At 36.3% G+C, this 25,382-nt stretch overlaps 1 protein-coding gene across 11 annotated transcripts in view; it reads right to left on the bottom strand.

The window, feature by feature from the left end:
• Positions 1-25,382, bottom strand: part of LRCH3 (leucine rich repeats and calponin homology domain containing 3) — a 115,958-nt gene that overhangs the window by 46,965 nt on the left and 43,611 nt on the right. For all 11 annotated transcript variants that reach the window (XM_032630257.1, XM_032630246.1, XM_032630248.1 and 8 more), the window contains 5 exons: positions 24,839-24,965; positions 21,666-21,771; positions 17,024-17,160; positions 15,755-15,864; positions 1,346-1,439 (listed from right to left, as the gene is read on the bottom strand). In XM_032630257.1, coding sequence (XP_032486148.1) covers positions 1,346-1,439; positions 15,755-15,864; positions 17,024-17,160; positions 21,666-21,771; positions 24,839-24,965 — 574 coding nt within the window. The remainder of the gene's footprint in view (positions 1-1,345; positions 1,440-15,754; positions 15,865-17,023; positions 17,161-21,665; positions 21,772-24,838; positions 24,966-25,382) is intronic.

Genomic DNA, 25,382 nt, shown 5'->3' with positions numbered 1-25,382 from the left:
AAAAATAGCAGAAACATTAAAATAAATCATTTCAAGTTTTAAGACAACATGGTACTTAAAGCACAGATATAATATAAATTCATTAGAATTTATATTTAAGAAGAAATAGCAAAGTAGTTTTACAGATGCATCTAGAGATGCACATATTATCCAACAATATGAATGTACTTTATGCCACTGAAACCACTCTTAAAAATGGTTAAAATGGTAAATTTTATACGTATTTCACCACAATTTTAAAAAAGAGGGTATATATGACTCTATATACATACACATATGAATTTAAAGTATTGACATAAATGTATCTGTATTGATATAGCCACAATCATGTACACACCCACCCACGCACAAATACCCAAGCAATTACAAATGACAATGACAAATGGGCTGTATTCCAAAATTAACTTGCTTTAGACTCCCAATAAAACAATGTTACAAATGGTACATTACTAGTCTTGCTAAACAAAACCTTAATCATTTAACCTAATTTATAGCTAAAATATTATACCTTAGTAATTTAAAAAGAAGAGAGAAAACATAATGCTGATAATTGAAAGAGAAAAATGAGGGACTTCCCTGGTGGTACAGTGGTTAAGAATCCACCTGCCAATGCAGGGGACATGGGTTCGATCCCTGGTCTGGGAAGATCCCACATGCTGAGGAACAACTAAGCCTGTGCGCCCTAAAGCCTGCTTGTCACAACTACTGAGCCCACGTGCTGCAACTACTGAAGCCTGCATGCTGTAGGGCCTGCACACTGCAACTACTGAGCCCGTGTGCTACAACCACAGAAGCCCGCGCGCCTAGAGCCCGGGCTCTGCAACAAGAGAAGCCACCGCAATGAGAAGCCCACGCACCACAACGAAAACCCAAACGCAGCCGAAAAAAAAAGAGAGAGAGAAAAATGATATAATTAGCTGAGAAAGTTACTTATTTATCTTGAGCATGTGGATACTCTTCATTAAGGTTCCCATCTCACTACCCATCAGCCTACAGTTCTATTTTCTCACCTTACAGTACCCTTTCTACCACCTCTGCTCAAGATTATACAGGCCCTCAACGTTCAGGTTTCAGTTGTAACTGGCTCAGTTCCCATTTGACCGTCCAGGATATAAAATTATTTATACAACACAATGAGGTAACAAACATGTAAAACACACATGGTAAAAGATGGTAAAGAAACATAATATCATTTCTGATGGCAGGACTATGTGGGATTTTTACTCCTCCCTTGGCTATTCTATATTTTATATAACAAGAAATTGAGTCCAGTTAAGACACTTAACCATTTTCATCATTTTATTTTTCCTTAAGTTATAACATGCAGAATAGAAGAAACACTTACTTCATTCCCTGACCATCTCTTATCACCACTGTCCACACTATTGAAACCTGAATCAAGGGCTCCATAGGGGCGACCTGAGTATAATTCTTCGTGGCTGCCAAAAAGAAACTTTAGTTGTTAATGTAAAGTTTGAGATTTTAAAAATTAACATTTGAAATAAATCAGATGCAATTTTACTCATAAACATTTTCATGGCATTCAGGGACTTAACTATTTAGAATGAAATGAATATTCGTTTAACTTTTTAATATGAAAAATTCCAAATTCAAAGAAAGTAGATAGAACAGTATAATGAACTCCCATGTACTCATTATCCAGCTCTAAAAATATCCACATTCTGACTTCATCTATTCCTCCAGTCATTCCCAATGCCCCCCTCAATTATTTTTATTTTTAAGAGTACTTTTTCTTAAAGTGAAATTTACATACATTTAAATGCACAAACTTTGACAAATGAAAACATCTTTGTAACATACACGCCTATCATGATATAGGACATTTGTACTTTGCCAGAAAATTCCCACACATCCCTTCCCAGTCAACTTCCTTTACCTCACCACTATGTGCTCCTAAGAGGCAACTATCATTCAAATTTTTTTCACCTGAATTAGTATAGAACATCCTCAAAGCTGTCCAAGATCTAATTCCTGGAACCCATAAATATGTTACTTTACATTGCAAATGGGAATTAAGGTTGCAGATAGAAGTAAGGTTGCTAATCAGAGGACCTTAAGTTAGGGAGATTATCCTGAATTATCTGAATGGGCTCGATGTAATCACAAGGTTCCTTAAACATGGAAGAGGGAAATAGAAGAGGAGGATTCAATGCTGGCTTGAAGATGGAGGGAGGGGACCAAGAACCAAGGTAAGAAGACAGCCTCTGGAAGTTGAAAAAGGCAAGGAAATACATCCTACTCAACGCAGGATGGCAGAATGCAGCTCTGCCATCATCTTAATTTTAGCTCAATGAGACCAAGATTTAGACTTCTGACCTACACAACCATAAAATAATAAATCTGTGTTGTTTAGGTCTCTAAGTTTGGGGTGGTAACAAAAGAAAAGTAATACAATTAGTTCTGCTTATTCCAGAATGCATAAAAATGGTATATGTACTCTTTTTCTACTCAGCATCATGTCAGTGAAATTCTTGATGTTTTTAATACCTTGGAGTAGAATGGATGAATTGTATGGTAAGCATAGGTTTAACTTAAAAAACAAAAACAAAAAAACCCTGCCAACCTGTTTTTGAAAGTAGCTGTATCATTTTGCATCCCCACCAGCAATGTATTGGAGTTCTAGCTGCCAACACTGTATTCCCAGTCATTAATTTTAGTTATTATTCTGATGGGTATAAAATGTGGTGTTAATTTGTATTTCTCTGATGACTAGTGATAATTAACATCAGTGATATTTAATACCTTTGTATGTGCTTATTGGCCGCTCATTTATCTTCTTTTGAGAAATGTCTGTTCAAATCTTTTGCCCATTAAAAAATGCAACATCAATAATCTTAAAAATATTTTGCTAAGTAAAAGAGGCCAGACAAAATGCTACATAATGTTCAATTTCATTTCTATGAAATTCTAGAAAACGCAAAACTATACTGACAGAAAGCAGATGAGTGATTGCCTGGGGCTGAGGGTGATAAAAAAAATATATATCGTGATTGTGTTGGCAGTTTTGTGACTGTATTCATGTACTAAAACTCACTGAGTTGCACATTAAAATGGGTAAATTTTATTATTTGTAAATTTTATCTCAATAAAGCTGTTTAAAAAAATGTGCCAATCCATTTTTCCAAAATGGATGTTCCAGTTTTACTTTTTACATATTGTATTACATAAGCAATATGAGAGCACTGGTTGTTCCACATCCTAACATTTGGTGTTCTCAGTCTTAATTTTATTCCTTCTTGTAGATGTGCAGTGATATCTCATTACATTTCGATGATGACCAGTGATAAGCACCTTTTTGTGTGCTTATTACTCATTTATATATCTTTCTTCGTAAAGTCTATTCAAGCCTTTTGTCCATTTTACAACGGGGCTGTCTTTTTTTTAATTAACATCTTTATTGGAATAATTGCTTTACAATGCTGTGTTAGTTTCTGCTTTATAACAAAGTGAATCCGTTATACATATACATATATTCCCATATCTTTTCCCTCGAGTCTCCCTCCCTCCCACTCTCCCTATCCCACCACTCTAGGTAGTCACAAACCACTGAGCTGATCTCCCTGTGCTATGTGGCTGCTTCTCACTAGCTATATATTTTTACGTTTGGTAGTGTATATATGTCCAAGCCACTCTCTCACTTTGTCCCAGCTTACCCTTCCCCCTCCCCATATCCCCAAGTCCATGCTCTAGTAGATCTGTGTCTTTATTCCCGTCTTACCCATTGGTTCTTCATGACCTTTTTTTTTTTTTCTTAGATTCCATATATATGCGTTATCATACGGTATTTGCTTTTCTCCTTCTGACTGACTTCATTCTGTAAGACACACTCTAGGTCCATCCATCACACTACAAATAACTCGATTTCATTTTTTTTCATGGCTTGAGTAATATTCCATTGTATATATGTGCTACATCTTCTTTATCCACTCATCTGTCGATGGACACTTAGGTTGCTTCCATGTCCTGCCTATTGTAAATAGAGCTGCAAAGAATATTTTGGTACATGACTCTTTTTGAATTATGGTTTTCTCAGGGTATATGCCCAGTAGTGGGATTGCTGGGTCGTATGGTAGTTCTATTTTTAGGTTTTTAAGGAACCTCCATACTGTTCTCCATAGTGGCTGTATCAATTTGCATTCCCACCAACAGTGCAAGAGGGTTCCCTTTTCTCCATACCCTCTCCAGCATTTATTGTTTCTAGATTTTTTGATGATGGCCATTCTGACTGGTGTGAGATGACATCTCATTGTAGTTTTGATTTGCATTTCTCTAATGATTAATGATGTCGAGCATTCTTTCATTTGTTTGTTGGCAATCTGTATATCTTCATTGGAGAAATGTCTATTTAGGTCTTCTGCCCATTTTTGGATTGGTTTGTTTGTTTTTTTATTGTTGAGTTGCATGAGCTGCTTGTAAATTTTGGAGATTAATCCTTTGTCAGTTGCTTCATTTGCAAATATTTTCTGCCATTCTGAGGATTGTCTTTTGGTCTTGTTTATGGTTTCCTTTGCTGTGCAAAAGCTTTTAAGTTTCATTAGGTCCCATTTGTTTATTTTTGTTTTTATTTCCATTTCTCTAAGAGATGGGTCAAAAAGGATCTTGCTGTGATTTATGTCATAGAGTGTTCTGCCTATGTTTTCCTCTAAAAGTGCGATAGTGTCTGACCTTACATTTAGGTCTTTAATCCATTTTGAGTTTATTTTTGTGTATGGTGTTAGGGAGTGTTCTAATTTCATACTTTTACAAGTACCTGTCCAGTTTTCCCAGCACCAGTTATTGAAGAGGCTGTCTTTTCTCCATTGTATATTCTTGCCTCCGTTATCAAAGATAAGGTGTCCATATGTGCGTGGGTTTTCTCTGGGCTTTCTATCCTGTTCCACTGATCTATATTTGTTTTTGTGCCTGTACCATACTGCCTTGATTACTGTAGCTTTGTAGTGTAGTCTGAAGTCAGAGAGTCTGATTCCTCCAGCTCTGTTTTTCATTCTCAAGATTGCTTTGGCAATTCAGGTTCTTCTGTGTTGCCATACAAATTGTGAAATTTTTTGTTCTAGTTCTGTGAAAAATGCCAGTGGTAGTTTGATAGGGATTGCATTGAATCTGTAGATTGCTTTGGGTAGTGGAGTCATTTTCACAATGTTGATTCTTCCAATCCAAGAACATGGTATATCTCTCCATCTATTTGTATCATCTTTAATTTCTTTCATCAGTGTCTTAGAATTTTCTGCATACAGGTAGGTTTATTCCTAGGTATTTTATTCTTTTTGTTGCAATGGTAAATGGGAATGTTTTCTTAATTTCAATTTCAGAGTTTTCATCATTAGTGGATAGGACGCCAGAGATTTCTGTGCATTAATTTTGTATCCTGCTACTTTACCAAATTCATTAATTAGCTCTAGTAGTTTTCTGGTAGCATCTTTAGGATTATCTATGTATAGTACTGTGTCATCTGCAAACAGTGACAGCTTTACTTCTTCTTTCCCGATTTGGATTCCTTTTATTTTTCTTCTCAGACTGCTGTGGCTAAAACTTCCAAAACTATGTGGAATACTAGTGGTCAGAGTGGGCAACCTTATCTTGTTCCTGATCTTAGTGGAAATGGTTACAATTTTTCAACATTGAGGACGATATTGGCTGTGGGTTTGTCATATATGGCCTTTATTATGTTGAGGAAAGTTCCCTCTATGCCTACTCTCTGCAGGGTTTTTATCATAAATGGGTGTTGAATTTTGTTGAAAGCTTTCTCTGCATCTATTGAGATGATCATATGGTTTTTCTCCTTCAGTTTGTTAATATGGTGTATCACGTTTATTGATTTGCATATATTGAAGAATCCTTGCATTCCTGGAATAAACCCCACTTGATCATGGTGTATGATCCTTTTAATGTGCTGTTGGATTCTGTTTGCTAGCATTTTGTTGAGGATTTTTGCATCTATGTTCATCAGTGATATTGGCCTGTAGTTTCTTTCTTTGTGACATTTTGTCTGGTTTTGGTATCAGGGTGATGGTGCCCTCGTAGAATGAGTTTGGGAGTGTTCCTCCCTCTGCTATATTTTGGAAGAGTTTGAGAAGGATAGGTGTTAGCTTTTCTCTAAATGTTTGACAGAATTTGCCTGTGAAGCCATCAGGTCCTGGGTTTTTGTTTGTTGGAAAACTTTTAATCACAGTTTCAATTTTAGTGTTTCTGATTGGTCTGTTCATATTTTCTATTTCTTCCTGGTTCAGTCTCGGCAGATTGTGCATTTCTAAGAATTTGTCCATTTTTTCCAGGTTGTACATTTTATTGGCATAGAGTTGTTTTTAGTAATCTCTCATGATCCTTTGTATTTCTGCAGTGTCAGTTGTTACTTCTCCTTTTTCATTTCTAATTCTATTGATTTGAGCCGTCTCTCTTTTTTTCTTGATGCGTCTGGCTAATGGTTTATCAATTTTGTTTATCTTCTCAAAGAACCAGCTGTTAGTTTTATTGATCTTTGCTATCGTTTCCTTCATTTCTTTTCCATTTATTTCTGATCTGATCTTTATGATTTCTTTCCTTCTGCTAACTTTGGGGTTTTTTGTTCTTCTTTCTCTAATTGCTTTAGGTGCAAGGTTAGGTTGTTTATTTGAGATGTTTCCTGTTTCTTAAGGTAGGATTGTATTGCTATAAACTTCCCTCTTAGAACTGCTTTTGCTGCATCCCATGGGTTTTGGGTCATCGTGATTTCATTGTCATTTGTTTCTAGGTATTTTTTTATTTCCTCTGATTTCTTCAGTGATCTCTTGGTTATTAATGTATTGTTCAGCCTCCATTTGTTTGTATTTTTTACAGATCTTTTCCTGTAATTGATGTCTAGTCTCATAGTGTTGTGGTCGGAAAAGGTACTTGATATAATTTCAATTTTCTTAAATTTACCAAGGCTTGATTTGTGACCCAAGATATGATCTATCCCGGAGAATGTTCCATGAGCACTTGAGAAAAATGTGTATTCTGTTGTTTTTGGATGCAATGTCCTATAAATATCAATTACGTCCATCTTGTTTAATGTGTCATTTAAAGCTTGTGTTTCCTTATTTTCATTTTGGATGATCTGTCCATTGGTGAAAGTGGGGTGTTAAAGTCCCCTACTATGATTGTGATACTGTCTATTTCCCCTTTTATGGCTGTTAGTATTTTCCTTATGTATTGAGGTGCTCCTATGTTGGGTGCATAAATATTTATAATTGTTATATCTTCTTCTTGGATCGATCCTTTGATCATTATGTAGTGTCCTTCTTTGTCTCTTGTAATAGTGTTTATTTTAAAGTCTATTTTGTCTGATATGAGAATTGCTACTCCAGCTTTCTTTTGATTTCCATTTGCATGGAATATCTTTTTCCAAGCCCTCACTTTCAGTCTGTATGTGTCCCTAGGTCTGAAGTGGGTCTCTTGTAGACAGCATATAAACGGTCTTATTTTTGTATCCATTGAGCCAGTCTGTGTCTTTTGGTGGGAGCATTTAATCCATTTACATTTAAGGTAATTATCGATATGTATGTTCCTATTCCCATTTTCTTAACTGTTTTGGGTTTGTTATTGTAAGTCTTTTCCTTCTCTTGTGTTTCTTGCCTAGAGAAGTTCCTTTAGCATTTATTGTAAAGCTGGTTTGGTGGTGCTGAACTCTCTCAACTTTTGCTTGTTTGTAAAGGTTTTAATTTCTCCATCAAATCTGAATGAGATCCTTGCTGGTTAGAGTAATCTTGGTTGCAGGTTTTTCTCCTTCATCACTTTAAATATGTGCTGCCACTCCCTTCTGGCTTGCAGTTTCTGCTGGAAGATCAGCTGTTAACCTTATGGGGATTCCCTTGTGTGTTATTTGTTGTTTTTCCCTTGCTGCTTTTAATATATTTTCTTTGTATTTAATTTTTGATAGTTTGATTAATATGTGTCTTGGCGTGTTTTTCCTTGGATTTATCCTGTATGGGACTCTCTGTGCTTCCTGGAATTGATTAAGTCTTTCCTTTCCCATATTAGGGAAGTTTTCAACTATAATCTCTTCAAATATTTTCTCAGTCCGTTTCTTTTTCTCTTCTTCTTCTGGGACCCTTATAATTCAAATGTTGGTTAATGTTGTCCCAGAGGTTTCTGAGACTGTCCTCAGTTCTTTTCATTCTTTATTCTGCTCTGCAGTAGTTATTTCCACTATTTTATCTTCCAGGTCATTTATCCGTTCTTCTGCCTCAGTTATTCTGCTATTGATCCCTTCTAGAGTATTTTTAATTTCATTTATTGCATTGTTCATCATTGCTTGTTTCCTCTTTAGTTCTTCTAAGTCCTTGTTAAATGTTTCTTGCATCTTCTCTATTCTATTTCCAAGATTTTGGATCATCTTTACTATCATTATTCTAAATTCTTTTTCAGGTAGACTGCATACTTCCTCTTCATTTGTTAGGTCTGGTGGGTTTTTACCTTGCTCCTTCATCTGCTGTGTGTTTTCTGTCTTCTCATTTTGCTTAATTTATTGGGTTTGGGGTCTCCTTTTCGCAGGCTGCAGGTTCGTAGTTCCCGTTGTTTTTGGTGTCTGTCCCCAGTGGCTAAGGTTCATTCAGTGGGCTGTGTAGGCTTCCTGGTGGAGGGGACTAGTGCCTGTGTTCCGGTGGATGAGGCTGGATCTTGTGTTTCTGGTGGACAGGTCCATGTCTAGTGGTGTGTTTTCGGGTGTCTGTGGTCTTATTATGATTTTAGGCAGCCTCTCTCTAATGGATGGGGCTGTGTTCCTGTCTTGCTAGTTGTTTGGCAAAGGGTGTCCAGCACTGTAGCTTGCTGGTCGTTGAGGGAAGCTGGGTCTTGGTGTTGAGATGGAGATCTCTGGGAGATTTTCGCCATTTGATATTATGTGGAGCTGGGAGGTCTCCTGTGGACCAGTGTCCTGAAGTTGGCTCTCCCACCTCAGAGGCACAGCACTGACTCCTGGCTGGAGCACCAAGAGCCTTTCAGGCACACGGCTCAGAATAAAAGGGAGAAAAAAATAGAAAGAAAGAAAGAGGATAAAATCAAATCAAATATAGTAGGATAAAATAAAATAAAGTTATTGAAATAAAAAATAATTATTATGAAAAAAAATTTTTAACTAAAAAAGTAAAAAAAGAAAAAAGAATGTATGGACTGAATCCTACGACAAATGGTGAAAGCAAAGCTATACAGACAAAATCTCACACAGAAGCACACACATACACACTCACAAAAAGAGGAAAATGGGAAAAAATAATATATCTTGCTCCCAAAGTCCATGTCCTCAATTTGGGATGATTCGTTGTCTATTCAGGTATTCCACAGATGCAGGGTACAACAAATTGATTGTGGAGCTTTAATCCGCTGCTTCTGAGGCTGCTGGGAGAGATTTCCCTTTCTTTTCTTTGTTTGCACAGCTCCCAGGGTTCAGCTTTGGATTTGGCCCCACCTCTGCGTGTAGGTCGCCTGAGGGCGTCTGTTCTTCGCTCAGACAGGACAGGGTTAAAGGAGCAGTGGATTCAGAGGCTCTGGCTCACTCAGGCCGGGGGGACGGAAGGGTATGGATGCGGGGTGAGCCTGTGGCGGCAGAGGCCAGTGTGATGTTGCACCAGCCTGAGGCGTGCCGTGCGTTCTCCCGTGGAAGTTGTCCCTGGATCCCTGGATCACAGTACCCTGGCAGTGGCGGGCTGCACAGGCTCCCGGGAGGGGAGGTGGGGACAATGACCTATGCTCGCACACATGCAGCAGCAGCCTTAGAACCTCATGCCCGTCTCTGGGGTCCGTGCTGATAGCCGTGGCTCACACCCGTCTCTGGAGCTCCTTTAAGCGGCGCTTTTAATCCCCTCTCCTCACGCACCAGGAAACAAAGAGGGAAGAAAAAGTCTCTTGCCTCTTCAGCAGGTCCAGACTTTTTCTCGGACTCCCTGCCAGCTAGCCGTGGTGCACTAGCCCCCTTCAGGCTGTATTCACGCCGCCAACCCCAGTCCTCTCCCTGGGATCCGAGCGAAGCCCAAGCCTCAGCTCCCAGCCCCCACCCGCCCCAGCGGGTGAGCAGAGAAGCCTCTCGAGCTGGTGAATGCTGGACGGCACTGATCCTCTGTGCGGGAATCTCTATGCTTTGCCCTCTGCACCCCTGTTGCTGTGCTCTCCTCCACGGCTCCGAAGCTTCCCCCCTCCACCACCCGCAGTCTCTGCCCACGAAGGGGCTTCCTAGTGTGTGGAAACCTTTCCTCCTTCACAGCTCCCTCCCACTGGTGCAGGTCCCGTCCCTATTCTTTTGGCCTTGTTTTTTCTTTTTTCTTTTGCCCTACCCAGGTACGTGGGGAGTTTCTTGCCTTTTGGGAGGTCTGAGGTCTTCTGCCAGCGCTCAGTATGTGTTCTATAGGAGCAGTTCCACGTGTAGATGTATTTGTAATGTATCTGTGGGGAGGAAGGTGATCTCTGCGTCTTACTCTTCCGCCATCTTCTCCCAGATCTGGGTTGTTTGTCTTTTTAACATTAAGTATAAGCAGGTATTCTTTAGATATTCTGGATAGAAGTCTTTTGTCATACATGTATTTTGTAAATATTTTCCCCCAGTCTGTGGTTTGTCTATTTGTTTTCTTAATATTTTCTTTTCATAAATAGATGTATTTTTCATTAAATTTAGTTTATCATTTTTTTAATGGTTATTCGTTTCTGTGTCCTCAGAAATCCTTGCCCACCCCATGTCACAAAGATATTCTTCCATATTTTCCTCTAAAAGTTTTATAGCTTTAGTTTTTACTTGTTTATAGCTTTAGTTTTTATTTGTTTTTAAACATAGTTTTAAAAGTTAGCTTAATTTAAAGTCTAAAACATGATAAGGACTCTGTTAAAAATTGGTCTATTAGCATTTCATTTAGTAAGACTGCCTAGGTTGAAAACAACTTTCAATGGTACAAATTTAAAATATGTAGTGTTCTTCTGGTATCGGATTTTTTATCCCATGTATTCTTAGTTTGTGTACATAACTTTAAAAAAATTATTGTGTCATGCTGTCACAATGAATCAGAACCTAAGGTACAGGGAAGGAGCAATGTATTTGGATTTCACAGATAATCCAACCAACTATTAGCTCAAAGAAGTCACTTAACCTTTGTAAAATGAGGTTAAACATTCTTACTCATATGCCTTCACATAAAGTGGAAGGTGTTAAGTAAAAACAAAAGAACAGAAACAAAACCCTATGTGAGTGTAAGACATTTTTATAACTTGTCATTTATTTTTACTGATAAAGATCTTACTTTGTATGTATTTAGTAATATACAGACCTATTTGTCCAATGTGCTAAACATGCTCTGATTATCAGGATCCAAAAATATAGGTATTTTCCAGCTATCTAACTCATTTTCCTACCCTCCACTACAAAGATCATTTAGCAAAATAAGTGTCTCAGTATAATTCTAAAATTACTTCTCTCCAAAAAAAAGTAGTGAATTTCCCCCAACTTCTTATCTTGAAAACATTCATATCTATACAAGAGTTGGGAGAGCAATACAATGATATCTATTTGCCCTTCATCTAGATCTCCCAATTGTTAGCATTTAAGTAAAATGTTTTATGTGTACTGTCTACATGACATGTCTGCTTTTATGCCTGTTTTAGAGTCCAGATCTTAAGGACAGGTACTGTGTGTGTTTTATCACAGCAAAGTCAGGCCAAGGTACCTAATTTTAAAAGCTTTCTGATGAAATATATATTTAAGTCATACTTAAAGAATTCTTTTTTGCAGATGCCAAAAGAAATACATGTATTTCAGGATTTACTGAACAGTACTTTTTAATATTATGTAAAATTTTCAAGTAAAGATTTTCAGATTTCTAGAGGATACTGTTTTATATAATGTACATTCTGTGAAGTGACCAATTAAGGTAAGCCTAATTTTACTGTGCTATTTTATAAGAGGGCAACATAAAGAGAATAGAATCTTTGCCTTAAGCTATTATTTTATCTTCTTTATTCAGTTACCTTTAGCTTCTCCACATATTTGCTCTTTCTCAGAGATTAGACTGATAAGATTAAAGTGAGACATAGTTTAACCAACCCTCCAGGTTTGTTCAGGATTTTCCTGGTTTTAGCACTAAAGTCCTATGTCCCAGAAAACTCCTTAGTCACAGGTAAACTAGGACAGATGGTCACCCTATGTATAAATATGGCCTTTGTGAGGCCAGGAAGAGTTGTGCCAGCCAGGTTCCAGCTATGTCCTGTTAGAAAGTCCAGTCTCTTTAGTAAACTACCTAGCATAAAATGGATTCAAATGCTCATGTTACTCTGTGTGGCAGGGAGATGAACTGTGAATCAGTATAGTGCAGTAAGGAGTTTAAAATATGGCTTTTTTCAAATAATTTAACAGATCTGGACTGATAACTTGGCACCATCATTTCTTAGCTATGTGACTTTAATTAACCTGTTTTACCTCTTTCAACCTCTGTTTTCTCATAAGTTTAAAAAAAAAAAATTAACAACACCTATCTCACAGAGTTGCTATAAAGATTACTTGAGAAAATATAAGCTAAGGACCTGCACAAAGCATTAAATAAAAGTTATCATTCTATGAAGAATGTGTCCTTAAGAGAGAGTCACTAAATCTGCTTCATTTGAGTTTAGTTCACCAAACATTTATTGAATGCCAGGCAGTTTTCCAGCTGCTTAGAATATAAATATGAATAAAGGATCGCCACTACTTTCACAAGCTCAGGCTTGTTGTAGAGAATTCATTCCACTACCGGGGTTACAGAAGCATGACTTTTCTTACCAGTGGCTTAGTTGTTCCTTAGTTTTGGCTCACTGCCACGTCATCATAAATAAATATATTTAGTCTAAAGCTGCTTAAAATCATCACAGCAAAAAAGCATAGTTCACTTTAGATCACTATTTTTAAAAATGTGTGCCATTGTATAAAATAAGAAAGTTATCACAACAGTGTAAATTGCTAAAGGAGTTGGAAACATTTACATCTGAAAATGAGTAAAAACATTTGTGACCTTTATAAAATGTGTGTTGTTTTTATGCTACACAAAAGTAGTTAGAAAGTGCAACTAAGGATTGAAATTACCACAGCAGTAACTTGTACTGAATACCTGAAGAGCTACAGGATTAATAAAAATTCTCTTTAGCAAAACAGAACTCTTAGACTAAATTTGTCCAAGATCACAGTAGACAGCTAATAACTCTAATGCCTAATATTCATATAGGGCTTTATGGTCAGCAAAGCACTTTCAAACACAGGTCATTTGATCCTCACAACTACTGTTAGAAATATAAACAGGGTAAAGATCACACTGAAGAAACCAAGGGTCAGAGAGGTTAAGTGAACTGCCTAATAGTACAGAGATCCAGAGCTAGAACTAAGGCCTTCTGAATCCATGACTGCATTTTGAATAAATGCACTGCTAACTACAATGCAGTCTTACTAATCTGTACCTTAGTGAGACAGACATGAAAGTATGATGTCTCATTTGCTGGTGCATGAGGAGTTGAAGGAAATATTTTTGTTATATATATATATAAAGTAACATAACTCTGGAAAAAATGGAAAATGCAGAAGACAGATTAACCTAGGGAGCATAATTAGGGATTATTATAGGGAATGGAATATAGTAGATCTATAATTACTAATTCCTTTGGAGAAACATGACATGTTTATGCTACTTAGACTTCCCATTTAGGAAAGGTTTCTCTATTGACTCAAGCCTTCCTGTATCTCTTAGCAAATACACACAAGTCTCTTCCCAGGATTTCTTGATGTTTTTAAAGTAAAATAATGAAGTTGGTATATTTAAAAAAAAATTAGGCCAAGACTAATTAGTCTTCAAAACTAAGGATAGAGTCACAGAGAGAAATAGGTTCTGCAATTAGCACTGCAGCCCTCAACCAAAGCTCACTGTTCATACAGGTAATGATGCTTCCTCCTTGGTTTCTTCAGGCATACCATCATATACACACACCCAGTAATCATTATTCATATCTTACACACAAACCTCAAAGGCAACAGTAGCAGTTTAATATTCCTACTCTGCTATTTCTGGAGAGGAATACTTTTCCTTCCCAAGGATTACTAACTCCAAGGGAGAAAATAAATTAGTGTATATATAAAAGAAAACCTACTTTTATTTGTTGTACATCTATTTTAAGAGTACAGGAGTAGAAACTTTTAGAAATATTTAAATAGGAAAAACAAAACTTTCTTCTATAAATAGGAAACAAGAGTTCCATATTATAAGTAATGAATTGAGGTAGGAGGAAAAAGAAATGAAAAGGAGATAATGGAGAAAATTTTAAATTCTTGGTATTAGTGGTCTGGGTCTCCTCATATCCACCCCCACTGCCAAAATCCTTCCTCTAAGAGAGGTCTAGATTAGCACATAGTGTGTAAGACCTAATCCCTACCATCTGGCAAAACCTTTTATGTCTTCCTTAACACCACATATGTGCTTTCAGTCCTCTCAGAGTTAAAAGGGTTTATCTATCTATCTATCTATCTATCAGCTGTGTTGGGTCTTCGTTGCTGTGCGTGGGCTTTCTCCAGTTGCGGCTGAGCCCGTGCACTGCAACTACTGAAGCCTGTGCGCCTAGAGCACCTGCTGCGCAACAAGAGAAGCCACTCCAATGAGAAGCGTCCTTATGCCTCATTCACACAGAATCTTCCTACCTTTCAGAGTTTATCACTAACTTGAATTTTTGAATATGCATCTGCTTTTTTGTTTTGTTTTTGTTTTTTTTTGGCTGTGCCACACAGCTTGCAGGATCTCAGTTCCCTGACCAGGGATCAAACCCAGGCCCCCTGCACTAGAAGTGAGAAGTCCTAACTACTGGACCACCAGGGAATTCCCTATGCATCTGCTTTTTACAGTTTTTTTTTCCTTCAAATTATTTTTGTATTTTTAATGCCTGATTTTAGAAACTCTACCAAAATAGAAGTTTGTTAACTTAACTCTACCAAAATAGAAGTTTGTTAATCTGTTTTAGACTAGGACACTGAGAAGGTTAGGACTGTGCTTTTACGTAAATGTGACAAGTTCCAAGAGAAGGCCTAAAGCGTTCTCTTTTGAGTAAAGTCTACGAATATTACTGCACCTTCACTGAGACATCAATTTTGCCTGTTAAAAGGCTTTTTGAATTTAATTCCTGCTACTTAAGATTGTTCCATTGGTTGGGAATGCCAAAAAGTAACTTTGTAAAAGTCAGGTGTTATATGTAGCTGAGGGATTCACAGACTTAAAAGATCGTGAAGTGACATTAATGGTCATCAAATCCAACCCCTTCACTCCCTCTGGGAAAAATGAAGCCCAAAAAGTTTGAATGACTTGCCTTAAGTCACAGAGCTAGTTAACAGGAGAGCCAAAGTTAGTATTCAAGTCACTTAGACCAGTAGTTTTCAACTGGGGACCCCTCAGAGGATATTTGGCAATTACTGGAGACAGTTTTGTTTGTCACTTTGGAAGGTGCTACAGATGCCAGGGATGCTGTTAAACACTTTCCAATGTATAGGACAGCTCACCACAAAGAACTGTCTAGTTCAAAATATCAACAGTGCTGAGGTTAAGAAACCCTGACTTAGGACTACACTTTGTCACATCTATGTAATCAACTTTTACTTAATATAAGCATTCTGAAAAAAATTGTGTCAGAATAGGATATTTCCCTTTGGTCAAACAAAGAGTCAGGTAAATTTAAAGGTTCAGTTTATTTGATTCTCTGTGAGATGGAATATAATAATAAAAGAATACAACATACTCACCAGGAGCCAAAACCCATGGGTCTTCTATCATAATCTGGCAGATCTGGAGCAATCTTACAAGCCTGTATGTTCAGGTATTTAAATATGTGGATTTTGCCTTTTATACATATCTAAACAAAGTAACATATAAATACAACCAAATTATTACTCATCTGAAATATGTGTCCCCTAGCATTTTAAAATAAAAATACATTTTTACTTAATGTATATTGGAAATAGAAGGCATTTCTATCAAGTATATACAGTAATATTAAAAAATGTACTGATTATAACATTATATCATTTGTTACTTTAGGGGTTTAAGTGATATAAATGTAGGTTTTTGTTTTCTAGTCACTAATAAGTTTCAGTAACATATAAAATAAATAATTTATGATTATAAACACTGTTAGAATACCAAGTAAACTTATATTGATTGGTTAGGCATAGTCAGGGATTTAAAGCATTGCTCCCCATGGATTATATTGGTAACTTTTGTTTTTAGGAATCCAACAATCACGCACAATTACGTTTTCAATCTTACTTCCTGTAAGAGAGAAAAGCAGGAAATGATTTAAAAAGTTATATACACTTCTGTTGCTACCTACTGACTTCTGTCCCACAGTCAACACACAAATTCTTTAGGATTATGAGGCCTTTCTATAGTTATGAAGTTTACTCATAAAGTTTAACAGTTGCCATACAGAGGCTTGTACAAGACCATCAATTAATTGTAGAGTAAGGAAAGCTACAGTGAAAATTATAAGCTGGTCAACACTTTTTAGACTACAGAATGTCTAGAATCTATTTGTAAAGCTACCTTATAATAACTTTATTAAGTAGTTTCATTTAAGTCACTGATAAACAAATGACCAAACTGACTAAACGAGGAACTTAAGATTTTAGAAAATAGGAAAGTACAAAAACAATGGTCATAAGAGATACATTGATGATCTTTAGTTCTGTAAGCTGAGTATTTTGTCTTTAGCATTTACATTGTCTACATTTAAGTTTTACTAGAAAGAAATAACTCAAATTTTATTAGAAAAAAACTTTACGATTCCTTCAAATTAAAAAGAAGTCAATTTAGTGAAAGGAAAAACATTTTTGGAATATTACCTATCTTCCATCCCATTTATTCAAGGCTTCTAAAGAATACATATAAGTTATGAATTTATTTTAAAAGAACTTAATTTCTAAAAAAAAGATAAATACATATAACTTATAACTTTTAAACTTCATCTTTTGTCAAAAAAGTTCATAACATAATTCAAGTCAACTATGGTTTACCTGTGCAGGAGGAGATTGTAGTGGATTATTATCTAGGGTGATCATCTGTAGGTGCCTGAGATTCCGATAACAAACAGGGATTGTTGTAATTTTATTGCAGGAAAAGTCTAACCGTATCAAAGGCAACTCTGCTAGCTCTGCAGGGAGATAAGGTGGAAATAAACAGTTAATGATAATTTCAAAACTAGACAACTTTTTTCAGGAGCTTCAAGCTAAATATAATGGATTTAACATAAGTATTCACTTGCATTCTTTCTTAGTGATTAACTGATATACAGCAAAGTGGCATAAAATGAAATCTAGTTGCTTAGGGATGGTAATATTAATGAAAAGCAAACTGTTTGACCCCTCATAGAACAACAGAAAGTCTTAGAAACTGGGTCTGATCTCACAGAAAGGTGTGAATAACACAAGGATTACACGATAATCTGTATAAAGAACAGGTTAGATGCCTAGATCTTTAATCCCAACTCATGCAGCTAGGTAACTACTCCTTTCCAATCATGATAGGAGCTGAATTGAAAGGCTCTGAACTCAAGGACCGCAGGCACAATGGAAAGTCAGGATGAGTTCCCTGCTGAAAATGGAGGATTTAAGTAAAAGTCTACAAACTTGACCACAAGACCTTAGCACCTTCCTCCCCAACCTTACCCCATCCCCAGCTCCTGACTGGCAGTAGTTAGGAACATACACAACACTGTAGAAGAAGGAAAACATCTTTCTCTGGAGAAACTATATTGTTCCATATAAAAGGCCTTTAGATATTGATAGGGAGTTTCCCCCAATAAAATATCCAGCTTACTGCTTCACTACTATTATACAATTCCTGCTCAGTATACTTGGAATTTCTAAGTAGCTCTATACAGACAGTACATGATCCACAGACAACTAGAAGAGCCTCCAACATGTAAGACAGAAATCAAAACATGCAAGCCAATCGAAAAAAAGAGCTCTGAAAAAATAGGTAATATATAGGAAATAAAAGAAAACTTTTAAAAACTAGAATTAATGTCTCTAATTTCAGAGAGATAAAATACTAAATTACTGAAACAAGAAAGGAATGTTTTTTTAAAAAATCAGAGAAAGGGCTTCCCTGGTGGTGCAATGGTTGAGAGTCCGCCTGCCGATGCAGGGGACGTGGGTTCGTGCCCCGGTCCGGGAAGATCCCACATGCCGCGGAGCGGCTGGGCCCGTGAGCCATGGCCGCTGAGCCTGCGCGTCCAGAGCCTGTTGCTCCGCAGCGGGAGAGGCCACAACAGTGAGAGGCCCGCGTTACGCAAAAAAATAAATAAATAAATAAAAATAAAAAATATGAGAAAAACAAGGGTTCTTAGAGATGAAAAATACAATGGCAGAAATTAAAAATTCAGAAGAATGGTTAGAGTATGAACGGTTGGAACTGTTTACCACCTGGTTAAACAAAATGATGAAGAAATGGACAATAAAAAAGATAAGAAAACCATAGGATCAATTAAAGGAGTCCAATATCTAATTCACAAAAATTCTAGAAAGAGAAAACAGAGAAATCGGAAGATAGGAAATTATCAAAAAAGAGATATAAGACAATTTCTTATATCGAAGGATGTGAATCGAAGGATGTGAATCTCTGGTTTAGATAGAAGCCCACCAAGTATCTAGTTTATTGAATTAAAACAACTCATACTATGTCACATCATCATCAAACTTCAGAGCGGTAGGGAAAAAAAAGGGAAGACCTTAAAATATTCCAGAGGAAAAAACTGGTAACAAACAATGGACTGGAATTAGGAATGGCATCAAATTTTCCACCATTTTTTTTTGGCCGTGCCATGCAGCATGTGGGATCTTAGTGCCCCGACCAGGGACTGAACCCATGCCTCCTGCAGTGTTAAGTCTTAACCCCTGGACTGCCAGGGAAGTCCCTCAACCATTAATTTTTAAAATTGAAAGCTAAAAGCAAAAAAAGACTTGAAAATCATTTGACACAATAATTTTCAACCAAGAATTTATAACCAAATTATTAATCAACAGTGAGCACAGAATAGAGATATTTCTTTTCAAGTGAAATCTCAAAAAATGTTTTCCTATGACATGTTCTCAGGAAATTACTAGAAGATGCCCTTTTAGCAAAACAAGGGAGTAAAGTAAGAAAGAGGTATTATTTGTCAGTTATACCTCAATAAAGCTGAAATTAAAAAAAAAAAAGTAAGAAAGAAGACATGAAGTCCAGGAATAAGAGGAATAAGAGTTCAGCAGGGGCTTCCCTGGTGGCGCAGTGGTTGAGAGTCCGCCTGCTGATGCAGGGGACACGGGTTCGTGTCCCGGTCTGGGAAGATCCCACATGCCGCGGAGCAGCTGGGCCCGTGAGCCATGGCCGCTGAGCCTGCGCCTCCGGAGCCTGTGCTCCGCAACAGGAGAGGCCACAGCAGTGAGGGGCCCGCGAACCACAAAAAAAAAAAAAAAAAAAAAAGAGTTCAGCAAAGAAGAAGAAAAGCTAGGCAGAAAATAACAGAGAACAACCAGTCCAGACTGGAAGAGAAAGAAAAAAGGTTCAATGAGGGAGATATTCAGGGGAAAAAAAGAAAGATACATAATCTGATTGGTTTGACTAATAAGGCTGCTGGAAAAAGAGGGAGGAATTAGCCACAGGTACATAAAAAGCTAAGTAAATTTTTTTAAAAAGGACTTACTAACTCTAGAAAAACAACAATAAAAACAAAATGTCAAAGTTGATAAATCCAGCAATAGCTGTAAAAGCAGATCACTTAGAAATGTGTCAGCAAACAGTAGTGGAAAGAGTCAAAGGACTTGAAGGTATATGCTTCTGGCCATTGAAACTGGAGAGAGGAATGACTGAGGCAGGAGAGTGCTATTATTTATTTTAAGCTTTTTATTACTATTTGACTTTTTGAATAATGTATTTGATAAAAATTAATTTAAAATCAAAATGACAATATAACAAAAGATGTAATATCTTTATCTACCAAATTGTAATGCGTTAGAGATCACCAAGGAACATGAACTTCCACACTAACTTGTGTAGGTGTTGGATGAAGCTTTCCTGTCATCTCAGTTTAACTGAGTATGCTGAGATTACAAGATAAGTCTACAAAAAAACATTTGAAACCATCTGTGTGACAATTTTCTTGGTAATATGCATTCAAAATAAGATAGAGAAATAAATTAGATGATAAAACTATCAGACTGCAATCATCATCTGAAATCCCGGATTTTCATTTTCACCAAAACCTCAATTGTTTTGATTAATTTCATATTAAGTCAGTATTATTGTATTAGTAAGCCTTTAAAGATAAACCACAGTAGGTGGGTCCTGAGTAGGGGGGTAATCCTGATAGAAATTTTGAGTTATATGTCAGTCATGATTTTGGTCGGTCCTGCTAATGGCCTGCATTCCCCCTGCTGAGGTGGTAGAAGGCAGAACCAGGAGGAAATGAGGAAGGCTCTGAAGATAAAAGGTATAAAGGTTACTGGACAAACCTACTGAGGGGAAGATTTGCAGGATTTTGGGTAGTATGGTTGCAGTAAATGTATAAAAGTGGAATGAAAATCACTTTCTGAGACGCTTACTCGGGATCAAAAAATGTCAAAGCTACACACACTAGAATATTAGAACTCAGTATCATACAGGATCGAATTGGTATAAACATCTGAATTCTACAATGCAGCAAAAGCATCATTAGTTAATTCAATATTTACTGTACATTGAAAGTCGTATTTTGTAGAAGAACCTAGATAATCAGTCATGAAAACATCTTCTAAAGATTCCTTATCTTTGAGACAGACATTCTGAAATGTTTATAGATGAATTTTTGGAAGTTGTTTCAAGTTAATGTAGAGGACAGAGCAAGAGAAAGAGGACGGGAGTAGAGCTGAAACAAGAACTTCCATGAGCTAATGACTGATGTAGTTGGGTGATTCATTGCTCTCATTTAGATATGTAATTTTACATAATAAAATTAAAGAAATATATATTCTGATTTAATAAAATAATGATTTTCACCATTTTCACTTTCTCTTGTAGCTTTCTCTTTCATGAATTTATATTTTTGAACGACTGATCAACTACACCTAATTAATTTGTTTAATCATTTTTATCATTCAAATACATGTACCAGAACTTATAGTCAGCCTAAGACAACCAGTCTCCTAGTGCAGTCTCTCACTCCATTCATTATTCATTTTACCTATCACCTCCACACAGTTAATTAGCCTCTATCTGAACATTTCCAGTGAAGGATAAAATTATTAAATTCAAATCAAGTCCATTTTAAGTCAGTCAGTGCTAACTGCAGGAATGTTTTCATTATACTAAACTATCCCCTTATCAAAAACATGTTATGTTTCTCCTAAGTAGTTATGCCAACTGAAATTTCCAGTGATCTTACCCTGAGTTATTGATTATATCAGTTAACAGGATCTAAAATTACAATCACTGTTAAATAGTTATTGGAGCTCTTCACTGAAGAGTCTAGCTTTTAAAATCCACAACGGAACAGATAGCACATATTAAAGAAACCATTACATTTCAAATACTGGCTGTAACTTTTATACATTTTTGAAGTGCCCATCAGTCTGAGAGACCTGTAAAATAAAAAGGCAAGAAACAAAACAAAACAAAAAAAACTATTTCACAATTTCTTACCTTCAGGCAAACGTACTAAGTGATTTCTTCTTACATTAAGGTCTCGCAAGGCCTCCAAATTACCAATTTGGGAAGGGATTGTTTGAATTTCATTGCAGCTCACATCCTATTTCAAAAAGATACAAAGTAAAGAATTGTACTAATATTACAAACTTGCATGCTTTAAACTATCTGTAAAATGAGGTTGGACAAGATAATACCCCTCTTGTTGTAAAAAATACTATGATTCTGTGTCCAAGAATAATCCCATAGTTTGCAACAGCATTTAATTTTTAAAATGTATAGGCTTTTGACTGACTCTATACACTGTATATAGATCTACATTAATTTTGTGAGCAGAACTAAAATTAAATGACTTAAGATGTGGACAGGAGGCCTAGAATATCAGATCAAATGAAAATGTTGGTGAAAAGGTTAAAAAAAAAGGTATTAAAACAGATCTTTAGGACAATATTTTTATTTTATATTGTTCTAAAGAAACTAGAAGAAAAAACAAAACTATGATAAAAATTATAATGATAAAATTATTTGAAAGGAAATCCCATTCTCAAAATACAAGTTCAACTATTCAAGAATATAAAATAAAAATGCACTGAAGATGACTTAAATCATTCTTTATCAAACTGAACATGAGGGAAAAATAATAAAGTACATATAACTCAAAGGCTATGGAAAAAGTAGATACTATTCTATTAGCAGCTCATCAACCTGATTCTAATACATATATTAGGTAGGACTTCTGGTATCTTGGCAAATAGCTTGATTCCACTGGTTCTGAAAAGAGACTGACTACAAGGTTCCAAGATTGATAATTTCAGGATTCCATAATTCTGAGACAAGCCAGAATCTGTAAACCCATGCATAGCAACAAGAAGCTGTCTAGGTTAATAAAAGCTCTAAGATGCCACAGTAACACTTAAAATTCCTCCAATATATAAATAAAAAGAAAATACTGAGACTTGTTATTAGAAAAGACCACTTACAAAAAACTTCAATAAGCTTCAGACATTATTTTTAAATTTTCCCAAAATATTCTCAGAAAGAAATAATACTATTTTTACCTTTCCTACCCATTCATGATTGAAGTAGAATCAGAAGCTAGACTTCTTAACTCAGTGCTCTAGGTATCAAAGCTAAAAGGGTTCTAAAAGAAGTCAAGGGATCACTGGTTAAGAATCCACCTGCCAATGCAGGGAACATGGGTTGGAGCCCTGGTCCGGGAAGATCCCACATGCCACGGAGCAACTAAGCCCGTGCACCACAACTACTGAGCCTGTGCTCTAGAGCCCACAAGCCACAACTACTGAAGCCCGCATGCCTAGAGCCCATGCTCCACAACAAGAGACTGCACTGTAACGAAGAGTAGCCCCTGCTTGCTGCAACTAGAGAAAGCCCGTGTGCAGCAACAAAGACCCAACACAGCCAAAAAATAAATAAATAAAGAAGTCGAAAGGATAGGAAGATTGAGTCTGAGCCAGAAGGGAATAGCAATCTATAATATCTCTCTCAGAAAACACGTATGTTGAAAGACAGCAGTTTACTTTCACTAAAAAAAAAATGAAGGAGAAAAAAAAGGAAAAGAAGCAATAGGGATGCTGCAGAAAGACCCACGAGGGAATCAGGAGCATTATGATTATTAATTTTTACTCTGCCACAAGCTGTTTTTTATGACTGAAGTATCAACTCACTTCTTTCATAGAAAGCTAAAAGCACCTTCTGTGAGACATATCTATCTTTTAAGCATTTAGGATTCAATAACTAGAAACAGAACGTTTAAATAGTGGTCTAGTATCTAGACTCAATTTAATATATTTGTGAGTTCTTATATGTGACCTTTTATATTCATAATCCACCTGAAAAAAAAAAGTGACCCAACATGTGGTCCAATTAGACTTTTATGTGTACAGTCAGTTGTCCCTCGGTATCTGCAAGGGATTGGCTCCAAGGATACCAAAATCCATGGATGCTCGAGTGTCATACAAAATGGTGCATAATTTGCATATAACCTACATACATCCTCCTGTATGCTTTCAACCATCTCTAGATTACTTATAATACCTGATACAACGTAAACACTATGTAAATAATTGTCACACACGGCAAATTCAAATTTTCCTTTTTAGAGATTTCTGGAAAAAACATTTTTTTTAAATTTTATTTCTTTTTTTTTGGCCATGCTGCATGGCTTGTGGGATCTCAGTTCCCCAAGCAGGGATCGAACCCACGCCCTTGGCAGTGAAAGTGCAGAGTCCTAACCACTGGACCACCATGGAATTCCCAGGAAATTTTTTAAAAAAATATTTTTGATTCACCGTTGGTTGAATCCACAGATGCAGAACCTACAAAAACAGAAGGCCAACTGTACTTATTTTTTGCTTATGATGTACATACATCTTTGTTAATAAACCTACATGGAATTATACTCCCAAATCTCAATGGACATAACTGTATTTGACCATTTCAGAAATATGAATCGTAGGTTCTGGAGTTAAGGTAGACTGGTTTCAAATTCTACTTCAGTTATGGAACCTTTGGCAAATTACTTAACCTATCTTGAGTGCTGGTTTCCTCAGCTATAATATGATGATAACAATTCATAATGTTATTGGGTGATTAAATAAGAAAAGTCTTATTCCCATGCCCAGAACAAAAGCACTCAAGAATAACAAGAAGTGGTAGGTGAAGGTTAAGCTTCTTAGAAAATATAAAGAATAGCTCACTTTAGAGTGGGAGCTAGGTTCTAAAGATAGCCTATAAGGTAAAAAAGTAAACCTGACCTTTGTACTGCCCATTCCCTATAGGCACTAACCAAAAATCAGAATATTGATGCTATTAACAAGATTTAATTAAAAAAATTCAAACCCTTTATTAAATTATGTCTCAAAAGTTTAATAACATAGAAATCATTTAATATTGATTAGAACCTGATTAGACTTTGATTAGACTTGTACTTTCAGTTCTTTCCTAATTCTGTGTTGAAGCACTTGAGAGCTCATCAACCAGTAAAACTTCATTATCAGTACTTGAAAATAACTCAAAAACACAAAAGAGTATGTGTGTGTGTGTGTGTGTGTGTGTGTGTGTGTGTGTGTGTGTATATATATATATATACACACACACACACACACACACACATATATACAAAACAATCAAAAAATGAAATATTAACTTACAAGTTCTGTTAAATGTCTGAGATGTCCAATTTCTTCTGGAAGTGAGACCAATTTGTTATTACTAGCAATTAAGACTTTCAATGGTAAATCACACAAGTGTACTGGCAATGTTGACATCTGGTTTCGACTAAATGGGTAAGTAGAAAAACAGAAAAGTCAGAGCCCACCACTCAAGGAAAAAACTGCCATCTTTCTCATTCTATACTAAGTATACTAATAAAGTTAAGTCTTGCAAGGAACAAACAGAATATTAGATTTGAGTTCGAGTCTTCAGTTCCTCACTTGTCAGCTTTTGTGTTTTTAGGCACAGCATTTAATTTATCTGCATCCTACACAGATTCCTCATCTGTAAATCACAGGGCTTACAGGACTCTTGCACCACAAAACTCCTTTGTAAATAATGAAGTGCCATATAAACAAAACATATTATTATTTTATTAAATTTATATAGGAAAAAATGATTTTAAAATAGGGTAGATAACTAATATCCTCTCCTCTTCCTTCCAAAGAGTTATATACAAAGTGTCTGTAATTTACTTTCCTC

Source organism: Phocoena sinus, chromosome 4, assembly GCF_008692025.1.
Source record: "Phocoena sinus isolate mPhoSin1 chromosome 4, mPhoSin1.pri, whole genome shotgun sequence".
Lineage (NCBI taxonomy): Eukaryota > Metazoa > Chordata > Mammalia > Artiodactyla > Phocoenidae > Phocoena > Phocoena sinus.
The sequence above is the reverse complement of the archived record's forward strand: the minus strand, read 5'-3'. Positions and strand labels throughout refer to the sequence as shown.